The sequence below is a fragment of the Quercus lobata genome, chromosome 8 (genome assembly GCF_001633185.2).
Source record: "Quercus lobata isolate SW786 chromosome 8, ValleyOak3.0 Primary Assembly, whole genome shotgun sequence".
Lineage (NCBI taxonomy): Eukaryota > Viridiplantae > Streptophyta > Magnoliopsida > Fagales > Fagaceae > Quercus > Quercus lobata.
Window position 1 is genome coordinate 56,820,162 of NC_044911.1, and position 23,069 is coordinate 56,843,230.

At 34.9% G+C, this 23,069-nt stretch overlaps 4 protein-coding genes across 7 annotated transcripts; 2 read left to right on the forward strand and 2 right to left on the reverse strand.

Annotated features, from left to right (window-relative positions):
* Window positions 1-1,006: 1,006 nt before the first annotated feature.
* LOC115958538 (pentatricopeptide repeat-containing protein At2g16880) lies at window positions 1,007-9,368 on the reverse strand. 4 transcript variants are annotated; one of them, XM_031076951.1, is made up of 4 exons: window positions 6,801-9,368; window positions 5,410-5,501; window positions 3,451-3,558; window positions 1,007-1,318 (listed from the first exon to the last, which is right to left on the reverse strand). In XM_031076951.1, exon 1 carries the CDS (start codon window positions 9,227-9,229, stop codon window positions 6,872-6,874), a length of 2,358 nt encoding a protein of 785 aa, XP_030932811.1. In that variant the 5' UTR covers window positions 9,230-9,368; the 3' UTR covers window positions 1,007-1,318; window positions 3,451-3,558; window positions 5,410-5,501; window positions 6,801-6,871. The 4 variants fall into 4 exon arrangements, with proteins under 4 accessions (XP_030932811.1, XP_030932812.1, XP_030932810.1 ...); XM_031076952.1 differs by having other exon boundaries at window positions 3,451-3,587; XM_031076950.1 differs by having other exon boundaries at window positions 3,451-3,738.
* Window positions 9,369-9,411: 43 nt separating this feature from the next.
* On the forward strand, window positions 9,412-12,092 carry LOC115958539. Its single transcript, XM_031076955.1, has 3 exons — window positions 9,412-9,611; window positions 11,259-11,607; window positions 11,834-12,092. Exons 1-3 carry the CDS (start codon window positions 9,451-9,453, stop codon window positions 11,897-11,899), a joined length of 576 nt encoding a protein of 191 aa, XP_030932815.1. The 5' UTR covers window positions 9,412-9,450; the 3' UTR covers window positions 11,900-12,092.
* Window positions 12,093-12,625: 533 nt separating this feature from the next.
* On the reverse strand, window positions 12,626-19,230 carry LOC115958167 (Golgi to ER traffic protein 4 homolog). The gene is made up of 12 exons (XM_031076555.1): window positions 18,940-19,230; window positions 18,256-18,335; window positions 18,046-18,124; window positions 17,406-17,487; window positions 16,999-17,149; window positions 16,685-16,775; window positions 15,776-15,859; window positions 15,233-15,279; window positions 14,677-14,805; window positions 13,661-13,745; window positions 13,390-13,470; window positions 12,626-13,012 (listed from the first exon to the last, which is right to left on the reverse strand). The coding sequence occupies exons 1-12, from the start codon at window positions 18,985-18,987 to the stop codon at window positions 12,995-12,997; spliced, it is 975 nt and encodes a 324-aa protein (XP_030932415.1). The 5' UTR covers window positions 18,988-19,230; the 3' UTR covers window positions 12,626-12,994.
* A 1,524-nt stretch (window positions 19,231-20,754) lies between these two features.
* Window positions 20,755-23,069, forward strand: LOC115957470. The gene is made up of 3 exons (XM_031075716.1): window positions 20,755-20,907; window positions 21,906-22,160; window positions 22,593-23,069. Exons 2-3 carry the CDS (start codon window positions 21,939-21,941, stop codon window positions 22,704-22,706), a joined length of 336 nt encoding a protein of 111 aa, XP_030931576.1. The 5' UTR covers window positions 20,755-20,907; window positions 21,906-21,938; the 3' UTR covers window positions 22,707-23,069.

The window sequence follows — 23,069 nt, forward strand, 5'->3', positions numbered from 1 at the left end:
AGTTCCCATTTTTTTGAGCTTGTCACATTCTTGGCTAGGTGTTCATCAACATTTTCCATCTCAACGAGGCAAACAATATTGGATAACAAGTTTCACCTTCAACATAAGTTAGCCTTTAGTTTAATTCAACGGAACGTCAAAATCACCCACTGTTAAGAACATAATCCTTTTGTCAAGTGAACCTGTGACACATGGAAGTTGCCTACTTAATTACAATTATTCATCACTATATCATCTTATAACATTTTTTATTTACTTCAGAACCCACTATTAGCGCTGCATATATATAGGCCAAGAATCCTAGAGCCCAAAAATTGACTACGCAGCTGAAGTTAATTAGCATAGAACTTTCTAAAAAGGAAAATGCATAGATTACTATACAAACTGATAAAAGAAGAAGCCAAATCTCCATGAAATCTTCAGATCATTATCTCATTATAACACCTCCCCTGAAGCTTACATTGCCCTACCCCTTGCAACCAATGTACTAACCATAAACAAGCAATTCCCAGGACCACAACAGCATGGATCATCCCCTCAGGATACCAGTGGATTACTTTAAACTAAACTATATTTGGTAGGAAGGAAACTGGGAGGAGGAAGGGTAAAGGGAGTCCATCTCCCCCTATTGTCATTTGATAGGAGGGAAGAAAATGAGAAAGGAAGAAAAGAATAACATTCCATTTGTTTCGATGTAAAATATTTGCTAAAAAATATTTTCATTTTACAATGTTTGGCAATGTATATGAAAATACTATGTAAAGTATTTTCTAGTGTTTGGTACAATGTAAAATGGGAAAAAAAAATCTATTAAAAAATTAAAACATTTTTTTTATTAACTTCCAAAAAATATATATAGACGGACGAGGGATCATTAGAGCTAATAAAAAATAATGTTCTTCACTTAATTTTGAACAAACTTTCTGCCAGACTCTATAAAAGTTTTTGCTCACTTTACAAAAAACAAAATTCCTTTACTTTCTAAAGTGAAGCTGACGATAATTTCTTATTCAAAAAGTTGGGCAAGTAGCAATATGGAATTAGATTGTCTTCAGAAAGCTGGGCAAGTGCTTTGCCGTGTGACACAAGAATAAGTATACGATCATCCACCATCCCACATACAATAAGATGCTGAAAAATCCCAAAATATGTTTTATTTTCTACACCGAGCTGAAATGATAATCAGCAGTTGGAACAAATAAATCACTAACTGTCGCTCAAAAATAATACAACAATATGAACTACATCTGTTTTGTCAGAATTTCTTTAATATCTTCTCACTTGATACGCCATCTGCTACAAGAATTGAAGTAACTTCCTGCAGCCAGAATCAAACATCACTAGTGTTACTATAAAACATTAAATTGGAGTACCAAAATTAGTAGCTTTGATATTACTGACTGCAAATAATGTTATGCAGCATATACCAGCAACGCTGACAATTAAGATGAACCAATAAGATGAAGGTGATAAAATGCAGTAATCAGTAGGCATCTAAACTAAAACTAGTGTCATGTGGCGTACATGCTAACAATTAATGATGTATAAAAGCATTGAGCATATCATGCTCTTTCATATGCTGATGCATTCCTGCACCAATGCCACCACAAAGACATACATAGAACAAAAATAATAGGTGAGCAACAGTAGGGCCACAAGCAAAGAATTATGGTATGACTGTTACAAGAAACAGCCTAGATTTTGACAGGTCCAAACAGAAGAAAGAAAAATCATGTAGTTGACACAAATTGCTGGTATTTAAGGCTTTCCCTAGCTAATATTTTTGTGAGGAGGGGGGGGGGGGGGGAATCTGAAAATTTTCCATAAATCTTACTAAGCTAATAACAAACTAAAGATTGTTGGAAACAATACCTATCTCCATAACAGAACATTAGCTTAACAATTATTGTTGTCACATTTAGCAGCTTATACTAAAGGTCCCAAGCCAGTGGCCTGGGCCTCTCACATTTTCCATTCTGAACCAACAACCCATCTTGACTCTTCCAATCAAGAGGTAGGGGTTCACATTTCTCAACCAAGATACAGCAGAACCTGCAAAATATTTCTGGACAAAACCCAGAACCAAGCTTTTTTTTTAATTTTTTAAATTTTTTTATAAGAGCTTGATAGAGAATGAGTACAGCAAAGCTAGCTTTTTTCTGACCCAAATCTTGATTTGCATGTATTCTTGTCTGACTTATATTACAGGTTTTACAGAAGTTTGATACCTTTTGGGTCCAAACATGGAAAAAAAAATTAAATCTCCATTTAAAAAAAAATAATAATAATAAGAACACGTAATCAAAACTATAATGTTAATGTCATTAATGTATGAAGTCAACAAGACAATTTTAGTGTCAATCTCAAGACTGCTTAGGTAATTAGCTTGAGCACAATGTGTAGCTCGTCAAAATTTTAAAGAATAGCAATATTTGTTGGTATTGTGCCCAGTGGAAGCCTATGATGTTCCTATTCAGCTAGTTCACACAATTTGAAGTCTCTAGGTATATAAGGCAACATTAGCCGGATATTGTGTAGTGTCCAGAAATTACAATCAATATGCTTCCCAAATGCATTACTCAGAGGTTGATATAAATAATTAAAAATGAATCAAAAGCCTAGTTTCCTTATTATCTTCTTTGAATTTTAACTAAGCTTGGGCTATTTGGAACGCAAGAAACAAGTTCAAATTTGAACAGGTTCAGTTGCATCCAAGGGTGATTATACAGGGTGCTAGTGGATTATTGGAAAACTACCAAAGCATGATGGCAGCACAGGTCTAATCTGATAGCTAGAGGGTAGTTTTTGTCTGGCCTCATGTTCTTTTGGCCTTATTCAATTTCTTCTTTCTCTTTTCCTGGGGATATCGCTTTGTTGGGCTGGTGTTCCCCCTAGCTGAGTTTGCTCTTAACTCGGTTTTTACTTGTATTATTCCATAGTATCAATCAAAGTTTCTATCGTTTTTAGCTCCGAAAAAAAAAAAATGTTATATATATCACAAAGAAACACTGAAAAAAAAAAAACAAAAACAAAACAAAACAAAATAGGGACAACAACAATCCAGAGAAAAAGAAAAGAAAAGAAAATCATAAACTAGTATACAATAATTTCATCACACAAATATCATAATGCCACACATAAATAAAACCCCAAAAACAAAACCCAGATCTGAAAATCATAAATCCTAACTCATATCAAACAACCAATGTCAAAATCATCAAAAAAAATAAATAAATCTCACAACCAAATCAACACCAAAAAACCCATATGAAAAATGATAAGAAATCAAACATGTGTAAAAATTATGATTCATCAAAAATAAAACCTGAAACTTTGTCCAGCAAGGAGTAGAAATCGAAACTAAGAAAAACCAGAGAAAGGATAGAGATGAAGAAAAATGAAAAAAAAAAAAGAAAAAAAAAAAGAAGAGAAATCTAATCAGAAAAGTACCTGGGTTTCGCCGGCAGAGGGTGGAGCTTGCATATGGTGCCTCAAACCTTGGAGCCAGTGATGGGTGGGAGAGAGGGACCGGAGGTGGCTGGGTTTTTGGAGAGAAATCTGAGAGGGAGAGTTAAGCGTGAAAGTGACTGGGAGGGAGGGAGTGATAAGTGTCAGGGTGTGAGGGAGGGAGCAAATGTAAAATGTTTTACCAAAATTTTAAGTGTAAAATATTTTGCATAAATTTGCTTAGGTTGATTTGGTTGATTGAAAATATTTTACCTTTGACCAAATATTTTACTGCAAAACAAAAACCGTAAAATTGAAAAATATTTTACATCGAAGCAAACTGAGTGTGAATTACAATTTTATCATTATATCCCCATTTGTAAGGTTTAGAGCAAGGACAAATTAACATTTCATACTCTTTTATTAAGTAATTCGCTCTCCCTACTCTAATCAACCCATTTTTGGTGGATTGATTCGGCGGACCAACGAGAGTTTTACCTCCCTTTAAACATATATATATATATATATATATATATATATAGCAAATTTAACACAGCCCCTAAATGCATGGAATGTTATCCATGGAGGGAGGCAGTAGGCAGTAGACAGGGCTTCCATTTTCTATCAATTATGAAAAATATGGGTATGCTTGTACAGCCTAAATTTGAAATTTTCATAATATCTGTAGTTTAGACGATAAAATTAACCATATAAGTAATTCATTTAATTAAAAACAAAAGGGTATATTAAAGTTTTGGCACTCAAACATTTTATTAGTATTTCTATTTCGTCCTTTTTCTTCTAACTGAGGCAATGTTGTCATCCAATTTTTAGCATTGTTTCAATTTCGTCCTTTCATCAAAATTCGTAAAAATTGAGATAACAGGGTTAGGCAGATGCAAATCAAATGACTAAATTTGATGTGGCTAAATTACAGGGCAGTGCCATATGCCATGTCTACTAAAAAACTATCAAAAGGAAAAGCTCTCCACCCTCTCCAACATTAACTCAAAATGACTTTTGGGGGTAAGAATGGGAGGGGAAGTGTAAAGGAGAGCAATTCATGATTCAAAACTTCAAAGTTTTTCTGGTGATATTAGGGAGGCAAAAACAGAAAATCTCTCTTCTGAGTGCCACAACCCAGCTCCTTTCATGGGCAGCAGTTGACTTGAAAGTGCCCTATCCATTTTGGTAATTGGGTTTTAAATCCTTAATTTTGCTTGTTCGGAAAGGCTATCCTTTTAAGTGCAAAAGTTTGAAACAGCATTGGTGTTCTGGGGAAAAAAAGTGTTAGGAAAATAACAAGCAATGGTGTTTGGCTACATGGGTTATCATGATCAAGGATCGTCCATCATCAATACTACCTCAAACCACCACAAGCATAATTCCAAGAAATTCCACCATGGATCCATTTAAATTTGATTCAAGCATTTTGATGATGTCTTTGTTACCAGTGGTAGTGACAAAATGTCAACCTTGGAGAAAACATTTTTTGAGGGTTAGGGGAGGGGGGAGTCTGAAATTGCTTCTTTCGTACTTCAATTCTCAACGTGAGAGAGAGAGAGAAAGAGTAAAGCTCTTGATCTGCAGTGAAGGTTGGGTTTTTTTTTGGGGGGGGGGGGGCGCTAATTTGGTGAAGGCATTGGTGGGGATGGTGATGGTGGAGATTTTTTCCCCTTTTAATTTCAAATACACACACACACACACACACACACACACACACACATATATATATATATATATATAAGTTTTTTAATTGACATGGCACATGCCACTGCCACCTAAACTAGCAATGTCAACAAATTTATTCAATGTGATTCTGTTATCTCAATTTAATAAATTTGGATGAAATAACAGAATTGAAATGATAAAGGGAAAAAAAATGTTGCAATTAAAAGGATAGGGGAAAATAAACATTAATAAAAGTTTACTTAACACAAAATAAAAAGAGAAATAGCTCACTTGGTATCATCAAATATCATCATATCACTGAAGCACCTTCTCTTACGTTGCATCGCCTTCAGATCTTGAGTCAACAGTACGGAAATCATTTCCTGCAAACCAATTTCAAATATAATCCTCTCCAGGTCATTGACAAATCCAACTTATCAAAAACAAATTTACTTATCCAAAGGTCATTGAAAAATCCAATAAATATACGATTAATCTATCATCTTCCTTAGAAGTATTAATGTTTATCAGGGGTTATGGATACAAAATTAGAGGAGGTTCCCAACTTCCATAAATCTTGCATGGATATTTATACAGAGTTGCACTTGTATCACGCACTTATAAGATGGTCATACTTTATGTATGCAGCAATGACCTCAAATACATAGCTGCTAGCTAATACTTCTTGGTTTTAAAAGAAAAATATTTGGAGATAAATGCTTCTACAAAATGCATCCAATACTTCTTGCATTCTCCATAGTTACACAAACTGTATCTGATACTTCTGCATTCTCCATTGATACACACCACTATTCATATCAACTTTTAAATAAAAACCATCACGTCTCTTCTTGATCCCTAAAACTACATTCTTCTAGGCCTTTTATCTTTTTGCAAGCCTTCAACTTAAAACAAAACACTCCTATGTTTTAACTTGAATTTTGATATTAGCTTCTCCTGTGTAATTCCTCTTCCATCTTAACACAAAGGTATCTCCAGCAAAAACCCTAGGACTTTTCAGTTTCACAAAGTTTGGAATATACTTTTTTTATTTATGCAGGTGTGGGAATTTATAAATCACTTCATGTAAGATGGAAGAAAAGAAGGTGTTTGAAAATGCCAAAATAGCCAACAGATATCATCTATATTACCTCTGCTTTACACCATTTTATGTTTTTCTTTTTCATCTTACTATGAGATTCAACCAGACAATATACGATTCAGTGCAGGTACACCAATAAATTATTTAAAAAATTTATGTGTCAGAAGTCTCAATTTCACTATTCAATTTCAGATTTTTTTTTTTTAAGTACTATTTTTTTTTTGTCAGTAAAAAGTAAATGATATTATTGTAAAAGTACTATTCAATTTCATATGTATGCATTTGTACATTCAATCCATGCGCTAATGTGTAAATTACATGGACATTCTCATATGGTATGCAAGTGATTATGTATATATGCCTCAGCCAGTTGTTCCAAACTATTGACTGTTTAGGTACAATTAAAAATCAAAAGCACCATATGAAAAGGGGAAAATAATAAAACTGATAGCAACACTAAATCCTTTAAAAAAAAAATAACTAATAGAATAACTCAATAAATAATTTAGGCAACCATTATCAGATGATAACCATGCACTACCATTCCTCTCTCAATTCCAAGCAGAAGGAAACATCTTACCTTAAATCCTTATGTGTGATGCCATGTAGAGCATGTTGATGACCATGTACTTGTCCATGCTGAAAAATTCGCTACAACCGGGCAACCTTTGATATGCTCTTTCGCCTCTTGATCAGGCCATCCATCAAACTAAATACAGTGGATTTATTTACAGAGACACCTTTCTGAGTGAGTTCTTCATAAATGCACATTGCTTCCTTGTATTTCCCTTGAGTACACAGCTCCTTGATCTGTTCTGAATGAGCAATAGAACTTGAATCAGACCCTTCTGGATTATCATGGGTTCCATCATCTTGCTCCTTGCCTAGTTGTGATGACTGATCAGATAGTTTTCCCATTTCAACCATTTTTGACATAAACTCCTCTGCTTCCTTAATTCTGCCTGCATCTATAAGCGCACCAAGAATGGCATTATATGTATACTGGTCAGGACCTAATTTCTTCTCTTCCATTTCTTCAAGAAGATCAAATACATCCTCAAATCTCCCCTCTTTGCATAGGCTTGAAATCAATGTGTTGTAAGTGACTGTATCAATTGTTTTCCCTTTTGAAATCCATGTGTTGAAAAGCTTAAGAGCCTTTTCTAGCATACCCTCTCTACAAAGCCCACAGAGAAGAATATTACACGTAAACACATCCGGCTTAAATGAATTCTCGACCATTTTGTTGTGGAACTGAAATGCTTTCTCAACATCCCCCTCCTGGCAGTAACCATGCATAATTGTGTTGTATGAAGTTTCATCTGGGACAAAACCACTCTCTAAAAGCTCATTCAATTTGTCTATTGCTTGATCAGTTTTTCCAGATTGGCATAGTCCTCCAATTATAGAGTTATAGGTGACAATACTGGGAAGGACCCCTTTCTCCTTCATCATATCCCAAACCTCCAAGGCTTTGTCCGGCTTTTCATCCTTAAAGTATCCCATCATCAAAGTTCCATAGCTTACCTCATCAATAATATAACCTCGCCTAGTGGCACTATTGAGCAACTTATAAGCTTCAGCAAGCTTCTTCTCCCCACAAAGAGTGTGTAGAATGGTATTAAGGGTAACAGTATCCATCTTCAAGCCTTTCCTACCCATCTCATCCATCATTCTAAACGCTTCCCCCATGTTCCCTGCTTTACAATACCCATTAATCAAAGTATTGTAAGTAACGCAATCCGGAGAAAACCCAATTTCTTCCATCTTCCTCAAAGTAGTACTTGCTTCTTCCATCTTCCCCTCCTTACAAAACCACTTAACCAATATATTATGAGTAACCGCATTCATCTTCACTCCTTTCTCACTCATTTCCTCAATCAACTTCAACGCATCCGAACTTCCCTGCCACTCAAAACACCCGTCAATCAACGTATTATACGTAACCACATCTGGCAACAATTTCAAATTCTCCATCTCATCTCTCAACCTAAAAGCTTCCTCCATCCTACCCTCCTTACACAACCCCCAAATCAACATATTATACGTCCAAATATCAGGCAACAAATTATCCCTCGTCATCAACTCCATCACACTCGCCGCCTCCTTCAACCACCCCATCTTACAATACCCACAAACCAAAATATTATATGTGTTCCTATTTGGCAACAACCCTCTATTCTTCATATCCAACAACAAATCCCTAGCCTCATTCAACCTCCCTTTTTTACAAAACGCGTCCAATATTGTATTATAACTCACATTATCAGGCGAACAACCAAACTCACTCATTATATTAACCAACCCTAAAGCATCACTAAACTTGTTCTCCAAGCAATACCCATAAATCATAATATTAAAGCTATTAGTATTCAAATTCACACCTAACTTAACAGCATCCTTAAAAACATCTCTACACAAAGAAATCGAATACGTGGACGGGTGTCTTACCAGAGCATTGAGGAGTGTGTTGCAAGTAAGCAAATTCGGGGTGAAACGAAGGCGCTTCATCTTGTGGAAAATCTGCATGGCGAGGTGGGGCTGCTTGGATTGGACATAGGCGCCAATGGAGGTGTCAAGAAGGGCTTTGGAGGGTTCGGGAACGAGGCGAGGCGGGTGGAGGAGGAAGCGGTGGAGCTCGTGGTGGCGGTCGGAGGCGATGAAGGATACGAGGAGGGACTTGGCGTCGGAGAATTTCTTGTGGGCGAAGAGGGAAGGGAGGAGAGAGAGGAGGGAATGGGGAGAGGAAGTGAGGGAAGGAGAGCGGGATTGGACGAATTTGAAGAAGGAGAGGAGGGTCGAAGGGCGTGAGGATAGGGTTTTGGAGGAGAGCAGAGAGACGAAGAGGGGTTGGGTCAGGTTTGGGAGATGTGGGGTTAGGGTTTCGAGTGGCGTGTTTGGGGTTGTGAGGATTTTGGTTATGGCTTCGAGGACTTGAGGTTTGGTGGTGTTGTTCATGGTGGTCACAATGGCTGTGTCTGAGTCTGTGTGTGTTAGGGTTTTAAGCATTTGGGGGGGTTTTGGAGGTGCTAAGGTAAACGACACATCCTATTTGGAAGTTGGGACTGACTGACACTGTGTGGGAAAAACGGTATGTCGTTTATGTGGTTCTTATCATGATGATGAAATGGAATAAGGACGTGGGTGGGTTGCGTTGTTTGTGTCGTATTATTATTATATATGGATATGGTGTGGTTTGAGACAGACTAATTAATAACTTCAATTTATCAATGGGTGACTCAAAGGCTAAAGCAGAGGTTGTAGAGGTGAAGGCGATGGAAGCAACAGCAGAGAGGTTTGAAGAGTATGGTCAAGTCATAGAGGCTTCACCTGATGGTGATGAGTTCGGACCCCAAGATGCTCAGCTTGACCTCAGCCGTGGCATCCCCAGGTATATATATATATTCTTTTCCTCTCAATGATTCTCTCTCCGCCTTAAAATAATACAAATATAACTCGTTAGAATAATAATAATAAAACCAAAACAAACACAACCACCAGATTATGGTGCCTTGGATCCACCCTCAAAACCCAACAGATCTAAGCTTGATTTTATACCAAGCGGCAGTTGATCGAGAGAGAGAGGAGAAACAAGACCAAGAGGCACAAAAAACCACCATCAAACCAGACCAGCCACCACTGCACTCACCATCGGAAACCGCCACAGGCACCGCACGAATATAAAAAAAAAATAAACACGGACTATCAACCACTGAACCCACCACCAGAAACCATCACACCCACTGCACAAATCAAACCAAACCCATCAACCACTGCACCCACCGTACAAATCAATGCAAATATCAACCACTGCCGGTGACGTTAAGCTTCGGGTGGGCCGGCGGCGGTGAGACAGAGAGGTGAGAGTTTGAGAGTTGAGAGGCAGAGTTGAGACAGACGGAGAAAAAGAGGAATGAATAAATAATATTTTATATGGAGGAGAATAAATTTTTTTTTTTTTTTTTTTAAGTTTTCAGCTACGAGCCGTCTATAGTTGTGGACTATATTAATGTAGGTAAAAAATATACCTATACCATTATTATTGTAGCACTATTTTTGTATATAATGGTGTTAAAAATAGTTTTTTAGCATCACTATTGTGGATGCTCTTATATTCAAATGGAGCTAAAATTATAACTGTTCATTCAATTGAGTATGCAATATGTGAAAATACTATTAATTTTGTTAATATATTGATAAAATATTTGTAAAGATATTATAATCAAAAATTTTAGTTTGAAACATAAACAAGTACTTATGTGTGTTTTGATTTAGTGTTGACAAATTTCATATGATACATTGGGTGGGTTTGTATAAACTGTTAAAAAAAAAAAAAAAAAAAAAAAAACGAGAAATTGTGTTGCGAAATAGAGTTTTGGGTTTTAAAAATACTCTTCTAAGCTCCAAAAACGCCTAACCAAATCAGACCCATTATGTGTTAAAAAGAATTGTAGTTAAATGTTGTAAAGTTGGGCAAAAGTTAGCATAAGAAGTTGTTTGAAGACATTGAAGAATGAAAGATTCGGCCGAGCAAAAGATGGACTCCAGAGTTATGAGGCCACTATAATGAGGAGGCAAATGGGTCATTTGCTGGAGTTGCATAAAGAATTTATTGTGACTGTTTCTTCTCCAGTAAATTTCTTATGAGTTTGGGTATTTTGGAGTGGATTTTAATTTGAAGAGTTTTTGAAAGGTTTTTTTCACTTTGTCATCAATTATGTGTGCGCTTTTTACTGTTCTTGTTATCTTTATTGCTTTTAGATTTTTTGTGATAATTATTGTATTTGTGTAATCTATAACAAGTAAACTCTAAAAATAATTAGCTTTTCAATCTTCTGCTTAAACTTTTGGAGTCTAAATCGAATTTTTCAATGTAAAATAACAGAACTAATTAAGAAGCTGTCAATTTTAAAGAGAGCGAAAGCAATGACCATATGGAAACAATTCACAACTTTTTTCTAAGAAAGCTAAATTCAAGTTTATCTCCATTGATAAAAACTTTTCAGAGGGATTTGTGATGTTATAACTACGATAACAGGTTTTACATCATGCACATTGAAAACCGACCACTCAAGTTCTCCACAATCACACATCATGCAAGTGTGACCCAATGCCTTGGTTCAGTTGGTGGTAATGTTTGGTACCTGGGGGTTGCTAAGCCATCCATTGTGGACGATAATGAAGTTAAGGATGACACTGGCGGCAACAATGAAATTGTGCAGTCTCATTGTGGTCATTTCTACGTGCCTCCGGCTGTTGAGAGTGTCCGTGTTTTCAGAGTTGAGGGATCGAAGTTTCTGAAGCTGAATCGAGGGACATGGCATGCAGGACCATTGTTTAAGGCTGATACAATGGACTTCTACAACTTGGAATTGAGCAACACCAATGTAAGCTCTCTCTCTAAACTAGTTCTCAAGTTTATGTATGCCTTTTGGTGCATTTGCAAAGCAACCCTGGAATTGTGAAGTGATTTGAGCTCTCCAGCAACCTTTTTTGAATCAAACACTACCAGGGAAGGCCTTGTGCATATAAACATGACAAATATGCATGTGTGCTGTTCTATGTAATTATCTTTTTGGGAATTTATTTTAATGTCTCTCTCTCTCTTTATAGGTGGTTGATCATACCACACACAACTTCAAAAGGGAAAATGGAGTGGCCTTCTTGATTAATGACTAGCTTGTTTTCAGCATCAACGGCTGTGGCTATTCCAGATACTCAATTGTATCAGTATAATATAAATTCTCATAGGGTTACATGCCCAGGCATACTTTCTGGATATCAAAACGATACAACAAAATGCTCATCTTGCATTAACTTTGATGTTAATTTACTGAGTTTATTTTCTACTGGGGTTCCAACTTCTAAATTCCCATTGAATCTTTAGTGAACTTAATACAAAAGTGGTAATAGTAAGGATCACATCACCTTCTTAAACTCATCACAAACAAACGTGGTTTTGTAACTTCTTCATCGATGAAACTACATTGGATGCATGTGTTACTTTTATCTGAGGAGTTGCTTCTGGTTTTCCTGTTTTTGCAGTCTTAGAACAACGAATGACAAATAAGTGTGAGCAATGATTTGTGCATGACTCGACCAAAAAAAAAGAGAGATTTGTGCATGACCATCACAATTTTCTGCCTGTCTTTCATCAAGTGGAAGCAGTGTAATCTTCTTCTTCTTCTTCTTCCTTTTTATTTATTTTATTTTATTTATTATTATTTTTTTTCCTCCTGTTTTTCAAACCATTGTGCTAGGGAATTCTCATCGGTTGAATTGCCAAAATATTCTTAGCCTCTGGCAAAGGATTAAATGAAATCTGGATAAGCCAAACATGGTGAAGGTGATCCGGTATTTAGCTATCACAAAATAACAAGCAGCAATGCTGTTAAGAGCATGAAGACAAACTCAAATATTGTGGGGATATTAATAAGACAGTGCTAAACACACTGCAAAAACAAAGTAGCAGCACATTTCAGATCTGGTGAGGCCATTTTTAATGAAAAATGAAGAAGAAATATAATTTGGATAATCCAATAATAACAAAAGCCCAAATTGAGGATTTTTTACAGTGAACAAGGAAATAGTTGTGTTCAAAAGACCAGGAGGTCTTCCCAGTCACTGAAATTTAATGAAATTACAATTTTCAGAACCACCATATATGATAATGGGTAATAAGTACCAAACTGATCAATTACTCCTTTTGAAGCAATAACAAATGAAGCATCGATGGATCCACAACAGTGGAGAGATTGAACTTGTGTCACGTTGCTATTCACCTCCCATCATCTGCACAATAAATCTCAAACATTTTAAGAAAGAATTCTGCTAATACTAAATGTATTATTTTTCATTATTCAAAAGAATTCGCATTTTAATTGTTTAACATCATAAAAAAGAAAGAAAAAAATGTAACAAAGTATTAAAACAAGGACATCATTAACGCATGGAAGAATGGGGGGATGGAAAGGAAACCCCTGCATGGCAGTAGTCAAAAATAAATTGTTTACTCAAGGATCATTAAATTTTATGAACTATCTTCATTATTTGAGATTTCAAGACGCGCTGAAGATTTGAATATAATCAGCCTCAAGTGCTCTAGTAGAGGAGAGGCAGTAAAATCACTCAATAGAAAACCCAAATCACCGTTAGGCAATGAATAATACCTTGAAGATATCCCCAAACACCCCTTGCAGGGGATTTCTACGCCGCACTCCATAGAATTTTGCCACAATTTCATCTAGCAACTAAACCATAATATTTATGTTAGAATCAACACAAATTTAGGCCAAAAGATATAATATTAACAGATGGCAGAGTGTAAGAAAAACTTTTTTATATGTTGTAGCAGATGTATTCTTAAACAATGAAGAAATGTGCATCAACAGCAAAAAAAATTTGTTTTTTTGGGTAAAATCAACAGCAAAAATTGTACACCTCATTAAATGCAGGTTCCCTTTCTATACTTGTCTTGTAACTAGCTCCCAACATATTAAAAAGAGGCAAAGCATCTCTTTGCAATCTGCAGTGAGAAAATTTGGATTAATCAATGATCTTCATTTTACACATTTCCGACAATGATACAACCTACCATCAGAAAGGATAATTTCTAAACAGAAAGTAATGGCTAATGCAGAGAAACAGATGTTAACACTTAAGCATGCATGGCAACAATGTCTACAGTTCGAAGTAAATATGAAAGAGATAATATTTATTATAAAATAAAAAAAGGACTGGCTATATAGATTAATTCACAAGATAAATTGATATCATTTTATTTGGTTTCAGGTCCATAAGAGGAGAAATCTTTGGAGCAAAAGTAGGACAAAGAGTTGAAGCTTCAAATGTAAAGTCACACTATCCGAAGGATGGAGGCACTAGAAATTATGAATTTAAGCTTCACATTCAGTTATAAATTTTGGACTTGTGAATTGTGATGACCTAGTAAATATTATATTAACTTTATTTTTTCTTTATTTATTTGTTTTGTTATTCCACAAGCTAGTAGGTCCCCACTTGAACACAAGAAAAGAAGAAAAGTTCCTGAACTTATCCCACTGTCATTATTTTATTTTTATAATTTAATAGTTGGGGGTGGGGGGATTAGAACTAGATATTTCCATTGGGAACTGAGGTGCCAACCAGTTGTACTACAAGGCTCTTGGCTTTCTCCCACTATTCATATCTCAATTTTTAATTATTTACTTATTTATTTAAACACTTTCTATTTTTTGAGGAAGGGAGGAGGTTAAGAAAAATAATTATCACAATTGGCACAATTGAGCAATATGCCAGCCTTTGAATAACATAGCAGTCTTATTAACATACTCCAAACTGCATAAAGACCCTTGCATTGCATGTGAATTTAATCCAGCTGGCCCTAAATGAATGCATCCATCCTGTGCAGCTGGTACCAACACAAAAGATTATATAAAAGCAAAACTGAAACTTACGTTTGCAAAAGATATATGATGAACTGGATTAAATCTGATTGGGGAAAGTCAAGCTGATTTGATTCCAGTTGTTTCTTTATCTCATCCATGAGATAGTTAGCATCTCTCAGATTACCCATAGCTAAATACCTATCATGGAAAAGAAAAAAACATTTAATAATTTATAAAAAATAAATATATGATAAAAAGGGAAAGGGACTAGCTCAGGGAAGAAATCTATATTATTTTTTGATAAATATATGAATCTTGCTTTCCTTAGATTTCCTCAATTTTTAGTATCTATTATCATTTTCTTTTTTCTTTTTCCCTAATCATTTGGAAAGTGGGTATTGCTAAGTAATGAGTCAGCTAAATTAAAACCATAGAATTGGTTCACATGCCCTGAAATTCTACAAAGTTTATACTGGAGTTAAAGAATTGCAAAAACCAGGGGTCCAATTGGAGCTAAAATGAAGGATCAAGAACAGAGAGTTCTATGATCCAGATTAAGTTCAAAAAGGATACTGATGATAATAGTTAATCACTATGCAAGTACCTACTTCTTGAGTGTTCTTACATTAAAATTGCCCGTGCAATGGCCAAATCATCTTCACCTGGATAACACTGCAAAGTTGAGAAGTAAATTAACTGAATAAAAGACTATCTGGAAAAACCCAAAAAAAAAAAGGAATGACTCTGGCGAAGCTGTTAAAGATAGTAACTTGGTCGAGAAATCCAAAATATTAAGGAATTATGACCTATGAATTGTACTATTTTTTTGGGTTTATTTCATATTTTGCTTATTGGTTGCAGCATGCATCACTTTCTTGTGAAGAACTCAAAATTATTAGTTAAGAATAACATGACATTTCTTAAATTATAAGTAATTTCAACAGTAAAACATAATGGCTTTAGACATCAGAATTTGTTTTTGACCAGAAATAGTAGCAAAAATACTACATTGATTGTACAATCATTGAAACTTGCATAAGGTTATCCTTAATGTCATATAGAATCTTTAAGAAGTCAACACAATAGGCATGGATATGTAATCTTCTGTACCTCTGCAAGTTGATAATCATATTAATAAATATGAAAAGTATAGAGTAAGAAGGCTAACCTTCCCCATAAAATTCACTAGAACAGAAGCAAACTTCTTTGGGCTATTTCCTCTAACAAAATGATTTGATACTCTAGCCATGTCCTGCAAGGAAGCAGTGTATTGATACATATTGGGCACTGAAATGAGGGCCAAGTGTATTCACAGACTAAAATGTACATTCAAGTTTCATGTTACTAATTAAAGTACATTTCAAAGACCTGGATATTATAATAGTTAGAAGGACACTTAGGACCATAGAGACTATCAACTCCCAAAGGATTTAGAGAACAAAAGGATTCCACCATGACAAGCTTAAGAAGCAATGATGCTGTCACTGAAATAATACTAGTAGGGAATCAGCATTATGAAAAATCTGTTCCAAATGGGCAAAGCACATTGGTCCAAGACACCAATGTCTTATTCCAAACTAGAGGGAAGGCGAGTGTAATAATGGAAAACCTTAGGGGATGTTAGTGCAATTTTCCGCCATTCCAAATGAGCAAACTATTGTGTTCCGGTACTAACATAGCAACTCTCTGAAATCCAGAAAGCTGCTCCAATGTAGGATTGATGATTCTGTTTGGCATCTTCCCCTTACATGCTCTTTTTTTTTTTTTTTTTTTTTTTTTTTTTTTTTTTTTTTTCAATTCTTCTCAAAAGTTTGTTTGCATCTAGCAACTAACACCACTTGGGATTACTTATATGGGTATATGCACAGCTGTGCATTTCCCTTCACTTAATAACTGGGAATTAAGGAAACCTTAATGAAGCTTAATCAAGAAAAAGCTAGTAATAAACTGTAGGCTCAAAGTTATATTCACAAAAAGGAAGAAAAAATATATATATATATATATATAGCCCAAACATTAGAGAGAAACAGCACAACCAAATACTTCAAGAAGCCTACATTTTTGCTGTAAGACCTACCACTTCAGGAGATTCAGAATACATATATTCAGCTAGCATAACATGTAGTTCAGGAGATCCACTCCTATGCGCTCCAAACTCCACAGACCACCTGAAAAACAGAAGATCTTAATTTCCAGAGACATATACCAGCAAGAGGTACAATATTGGCAGCTTTAAACAATATTTTGAAACACATAAACAGTCACACCATCAAAGAGATTTGGAGAAAAAATAGAAATCTTAAAGTACACCAAAAGAACAGGAACAATTGGTAGAGTAAACAGAACCATAAAATCTTTTCCAACCAAGAAAACAAGTCCATAATGTCTCACTTTAAAGCAGCTTTTAAGAATGATGAGCAGCCATCTACACGTATTTTTGCTGCCCCAAGGGCTTCAGAAATTTGTTCCATTTCATCATCATCTGGCAAGTGTTGCGGCAGAGGAATCTGAGGAAACATCTTGTAAATTTTCCTGACACGGTCTAATATAGAAATTTTGTCATAATCACGAAGAAAGGCATGCATCAAAATTATCAGAAAGCTATAGATGGCCAAGTAACTATAGAACTAGTTAAATCACATCACATAACAACAATAGTTATTGCACATGTAGAAAACAACAAAGCTAATTTAGTGGAGGTGGCCCAAGAAGAGTCGATAAGCAAAAAAGATCACATGAGAAGTAAGGAATGACCAGCATCAAAAATTACATGACAAGTAAAGAATAAGTCAACTGACCAAGGGCATCACTGTCGTAAGGAATTTTCCCTTTAACAAGTGTCTCCACAAACAACACAGCAAGCTCCGCCCCACAAGTAATCTGAAATTTTTTTCCAGTGTATCAATGGACTATAGTTAAAAAGATGTGGAGAACAACTACGACTTTATGACAAATCAATAATATCAATCTTTAAAAACAAAATTATAATAAACCACATTAACAAGGATTTGGACAAATCCATAAACATTTGCCCAACAGGCCATTTATGGGCTGGCATAACTTTCTATTGGAAAAGATTGTGCTTCAGTCTTGGCCAATACAAAATTACTAAATCCCATGGTTAGGTCCAGTTATTTGCAACCCCATATCTAAATTATCTAAAGTTCACTGGGCAATAGGAAAAATGAGCGAGATCTTTATTTAGTGCCCTATTATTATCTGTATCAAGCATTGATAGTATCATAATCAATCCATGGCCACTAGACATAAATATAACCCAGTTTCATGCTTGGGATGCAAAATCAGTATAGTCTCTCATCCAAAACATTAACATGCTAATTATCAAATCCCATGCCTAATGTGATTACTTCTAACACACATTAAGTTGAGAAAAGTCTACTCAACAACATAGGAATATAGGACTTTCAAGAAAACAACCTGCCCATGTTTCAATTGGATGCATGCACCAGATTGAAGGATGTCCAAGGCATCAGAATACCGCTGAGCAGATACGTATCTGTGAATAAGCACGCATATTTCATCAGCACACATGCCATAAATTGACCAACTAGAGTAGCTCACTTTATATGATATAAAGCTACTGATAAGCCTTTAAAAACAAAGAAATCGAGTTCTTAATATCTATACCTTGCACTAATTGATTTGTACATTTGTTGAGCTCCATAATAATTACCCTCCACTACAACTTTCTGCAATTTCTCAATATTCTGCATTTAACAACAACAAAAAGGTAGCAGAATCAGAATCCATTATTGCTAACCCATTGAAAACCAACTTTGACAAACAAAATGAAACCCACAAATCAAAATATTATATTAAATTGTGGAACATGATTCGCAGTCCCAGAATTTTCAAATAACTCTTTTATGTGATCTAAGACATTCAAACTAGACAACAAAACCCGATTATACTTCATAATTACTCCATTTTCTCATAGACCAAGCTCAAATGACACCTCCTCCCCTTGTAAGAGTAAGGTGAATCGGGTTCAAGACCCACCTGGTGGGTGTGTTTATGCATAATTTTTAATCAAACAAATGAAAACATAATTTATCTATAATGCTGCTTTTGTCTAACACTAAAACAGTTGGAATGAAAGAAACATATATGAATTACGAATCAACCAAATTGCTCATATAACTTGTGTAGCTTATTTGATACCAGAAACAACAGCAAAACATGAAGATATTCAAAAAAATTGTGATCTTTGATAACTTTTCCACTGTCGTTGCCATTTTCCTTTTTCATATATATAAAGAAAACAGAGAATTGGGGGAAAAAAAAAAAAAAAAAAAAAAACTAGTTGGGTACCTCTTGAGCCGGAGGTAGTGTACCTCTCTTGAGTCTCTCACGCGACATGACCTTACTGTTTGTTTCTTCTTCGGTGGCAGAGAGATCTGTGTGATTCGGTGTCGATGAAGATCAGAGAGCAAGTGACAGTTTTTAAGGACACACAGGTTTTGGGTTTCAATCTAGCAACATGGCTTATGTGGAAAACAAGGTTTTTTTTTTTTTTTTTCCTGAGTTTTGACCCGTAACGAAACTAAAACAAAGTCAGTCCAACACTAACCCGTAACAAATGAACTGGGCTTACTACTCCCTGTCTCGACCGATACCTTAATTATAATAATTATTTATTTATTTATTTTTAGATGTTTTATTATCATCCTCAAAATATTTGTTTTTTCTGGCTTTTAGGAATGGCAAGGGTTTGGCTTATCTTCCATATTGGAAGAGACACGTGTACAAATATACAATATGTGTCATAAAATGACCATATGTCGATTCAATGCAAAGAAATATTGGACTAAAATTTAACTTATATAACAACTGAGCATTATAGAAAGGAGTTAATTTAGAGGTGTCTTGTCCCTTCTTTGGACGAAGAAACCCTACACAAGATGAGTTTGAGATACTTTACTAATCCTAGTAAGATAACTTTGACATTAATAAGCTAGATATTAAGGAAAATGGGGATAGGTAGTTTATTTAAGAGTGCCAAAAGCAAGAAAAAACAAGTAAAACATGTCGCCACCTCATCACTTCTTATTTAATGATTATGAGGAGCAAATCCCCTAATCAATTTGTGAGATGTTTAGGTCTAAACCATTTTTTATAAATAATTATCCCATGACAGATTAGCAAAACAATATAGGTTAGGATATCCATACTTGTGTTAGAGAGGGATTAACAATAAAAGAAACAAGAAAATTTAATGAACAAACAAAAAATTTCAATGGCTTAGAGGCATGATTAACTTTGCCATTAGACAATATTCATCCCCACACAAATGTTGCTAAAAGGAATATTTCAAATTTGTCCCCATTATATAACTAATACCCACGAAAATTTGTGTATTTCTAAGAGAAAATAATGTTTTGTTCTATATAAAGAATGAGAATCTAAACCATATATATAGACCATGAAAAATCACAAAGTAGAGTGTTATATTTATTAGAAACAATCTCCCAACGTTTGTGAAAATGTCAAGTGGTGTAACTCTTGGCCATAAATTATGTAGAAATCAATATTTTGCATAATTTCGTTTCAAACTCGTTTGACCCAATTTTAAGCAAAAAAACTAAATTGTTAGGCTGAAATGTTCATTTGAAATTCACTCAAAAGTTGATTAATTTAGTTTTAGAAGAGTTTCACTAGCCTAATACTTAGTTTACCCAGAGTTTCAAGCTAATGTCGCCAACAATAGTCCACTTTGTTTTTCGGATTTGGATTCGGTGCACCATGTAATTGCCCTTTGTCATGCGATGGAAATTTAAAAAATGAAAATTTTAAAGTTGAAAGGTTACAAAATTATCTAATCCAATGGTTGAAATTAAAAGCAAGTTTTTTTAACTTATAATTTCAGCCATTATTTTATATTTTATAATTGTGCAACGAATAGCTTTAATTGTTAAACAGATTCCAATCCCTTGTTTTGTCGTATTGGAGGGAGTGAAACATTTTTTTTTTTCAATAATTTAGTGATAACAAATTATTTTCTTAAAGTGTAAAGAGAGGTAATGAAACATTTCTAATAATTTATGAACAAAAAACAGACCTTTTAAAGGTTTTTTTTTTTTAAAGAAGAAAACCATTTTAAGTATATAGCAAAACAAAAAAAACACTTGATTTAGAAAATAATATTTTAGCACCTCGAAAGTGTTGAGAGTCGTTCGCACGCAAAAACGACGTCGTTTTCATTCAAACACTCACTCCCTCGTTCTTCCAGTAGTTAGCAATTCCGACCGTTCTTCATCAGATTCCAACATTACTATCCAGGTAAATTCAATTTGTTTTGCAATTATAGGTTTTTCTACGTGTGATTGTAAATCGTTGTCCCTTTTTTTTTTGGTCCTGTTTGTTAACATAGTTAATTGCAATCAATCTCTTTTCCTGGGTTTTTTGAATTCAGTTTCTTTTGAACTTCACAATAATAAGAAGTGGGTTAAGGTCTCATTTTAGTCTCAGATATGTTACATTTTGTTTAATAGTAGTTTGGCTTTTTTTATGATTGTTTTAGTCAATTTTTAACGATGTTTCATTTATATACATGCTTAGCCTACCACCCATTTGATAAAATGTCACTGTGAAATTATTGTAATACATTTTTGTTTTTGTTTCTGTGACTGATGGGCTTATGTGATAATCAGCATAAAACATACTTAGTTTTGTGTTTATGTTTCCCACTCTATCTCTTTGTTATTAAATGGGCATGTCATGCTGTGTTTTGAATCTTTTGAAACTGGCTGCTACACTGATTCTTAAGGCTGAGTTATTGAATTTTGGCTTTCTTAAGCCAGGTTTATTTGCAATCCACTTTTTGTTAGTTTTGGGGAATGGGAGACCGTGGCCTTGATTGGTGGATTTGGTAAAAGTGACTCAAGATGATAGAGGGTTCAGATGCTCTAGTAGATTTATTATGAAGAAGTCATGAAGATTAAAAGGGTTTGACGAGGCTCTTCTGCATTTAACCATCTAATACAGAATGAAAAACTAGCTAATTCATTGTTGTTGAAAGAATGCTAGGCTCCATAGTGGTTGGAGAATTTCTTCAACCAAAATAGTTGAAATCAATGGTTTATTTCTACTAGGATATAAAAATGTAATAGTATTTAGGTTGGATGATTTAATTCAATGAATTTCGTTTTGGATCATTTTGAAAGTTTTGGCATGTATACAAGCATCATGTTTAGGGGCATTTTATTACTCTTACAATTTTGTTGGAGCTTATTTTCTTTTTGTTAGTATTAATGAGAATGATTTGTATTGTGACGCAGGAAGAAGGAGAGAAGTAAGTATTGGATTGGAGAATGAGCAGCTCTGAAGCATTGCAAGCTGCCAAGGTGTATAGGGAGCTTCTCAAAGCTGTCAAGAAGCACATTCCCAAGGAGGATGGCAAGAAGCGTTTCAAAGAATATGTAACCAATGAGTTCCGAAACAACTCCACGCTTTCAGACCCTTCGTCTGTCCACCAGAAAATCAAGCTCGCTAATGACTACACCCTTCTACTTAATAGCGTCCACCATCACAAGGCACACACTTTCTCCATTTCATCACACTTTTTTTTAAATAAAACACTGTTCATTTTCAAAGGGTGCTGTGCTTGTAACAGTAGAAGTATTTGATACAGTTTTGTGTAGCCTTTTTTTTTTTTGGTTGGGGGGGTGGGGGTGGTGGGGTTGGTGTACTTATTAGGTTTTGAAACTATGACCTTACTCTTTGTCCATTCTTATGGGAGGAAGAAGTGCCATTTGAGTGAGAGCTCATTGGGTGAAGGGCTAATTTTGTTAATGGTGTGAATATGATGTAGTACTTTTCTTGGTTATCTTCTTTTTGCTACGGAGCTATGAATTCAGTTTTGTCTGAATAATATTTCTGTTTTTCCATTTAACAATTTAACTTTTATTATAGAAGAAAATTATAACATAATATTCTATTTTTAACTCTAATGTTGATTGTGGCAGGACCTACTGTTCTCTTACAACATTGCTGTGGATAGATCAGAAGAAATGAAAAGAGTATTGGGAAAATCTGCAGCAAGCGTTGGTCTTCAGCTTCCTGACGTCTATCAGCCGTGATGCTCTGGTTCTTATGTTATTTTTCAATTTTCATACCATTCATCTTTACTAATTTCTTTGAGAATAGTTGCTTTTGTTGTAGTATGATTACTTGGTTGTTGCATATTTCGATTCACTTTGAACTCATCTGCTCCCAACCAAGTCGATCTGAGATTTTATACATTGTTTTCTACCCTCGAAACAGAGAAGCTCAGTTGTGTTGTTTGTGCTGGCTGGTGAATAATGAACAAATTTATAACTTTGATGTTAAAAATAAGGACAGAGAGAGTTTCACGAACTCACTTTTCTTGATGTAATCATATAAATGACTTTGTGGTTCTTGAAGGGCATTTTGAAAGAAACTATCCACATTATGATGTTTAA

Excerpts from the sequence above, each read along its gene's own strand:
- LOC115958539 (XM_031076955.1), top strand. The coding sequence starts at position 9,451 with ATGGGTGACTCAAAGGCTAAAGCAGAGGTTGTAGAGGTGAAGGCGATG. Across the intron at positions 9,612-11,258 it reads CTCAGCCGTGGCATCCCCAG|GTTTTACATCATGCACATTG; the intron begins GTATATATATAT and ends CTACGATAACAG. Across the intron at positions 11,608-11,833 it reads TGGAATTGAGCAACACCAAT|GTGGTTGATCATACCACACA; the intron begins GTAAGCTCTCTC and ends CTCTCTTTATAG.
- LOC115958167 (XM_031076555.1), bottom strand. The coding sequence starts at position 18,987 with ATGTCGCGTGAGAGACTCAAGAGAGGTACACTACCTCCGGCTCAAGAG. Across the intron at positions 18,336-18,939 it reads CACTACCTCCGGCTCAAGAG|AATATTGAGAAATTGCAGAA; the intron begins GTACCCAACTAG and ends TGTTAAATGCAG. Across the intron at positions 16,776-16,998 it reads TTCTTAAAAGCTGCTTTAAA|GTGGTCTGTGGAGTTTGGAG; the intron begins GTGAGACATTAT and ends TCTGTTTTTCAG.
- LOC115957470 (XM_031075716.1), top strand. The coding sequence starts at position 21,939 with ATGAGCAGCTCTGAAGCATTGCAAGCTGCCAAGGTGTATAGGGAGCTT. Across the intron at positions 22,161-22,592 it reads ATAGCGTCCACCATCACAAG|GACCTACTGTTCTCTTACAA; the intron begins GCACACACTTTC and ends TGATTGTGGCAG.
- LOC115958538 (XM_031076953.1), bottom strand. The coding sequence starts at position 9,229 with ATGCTTAAAACCCTAACACACACAGACTCAGACACAGCCATTGTGACC.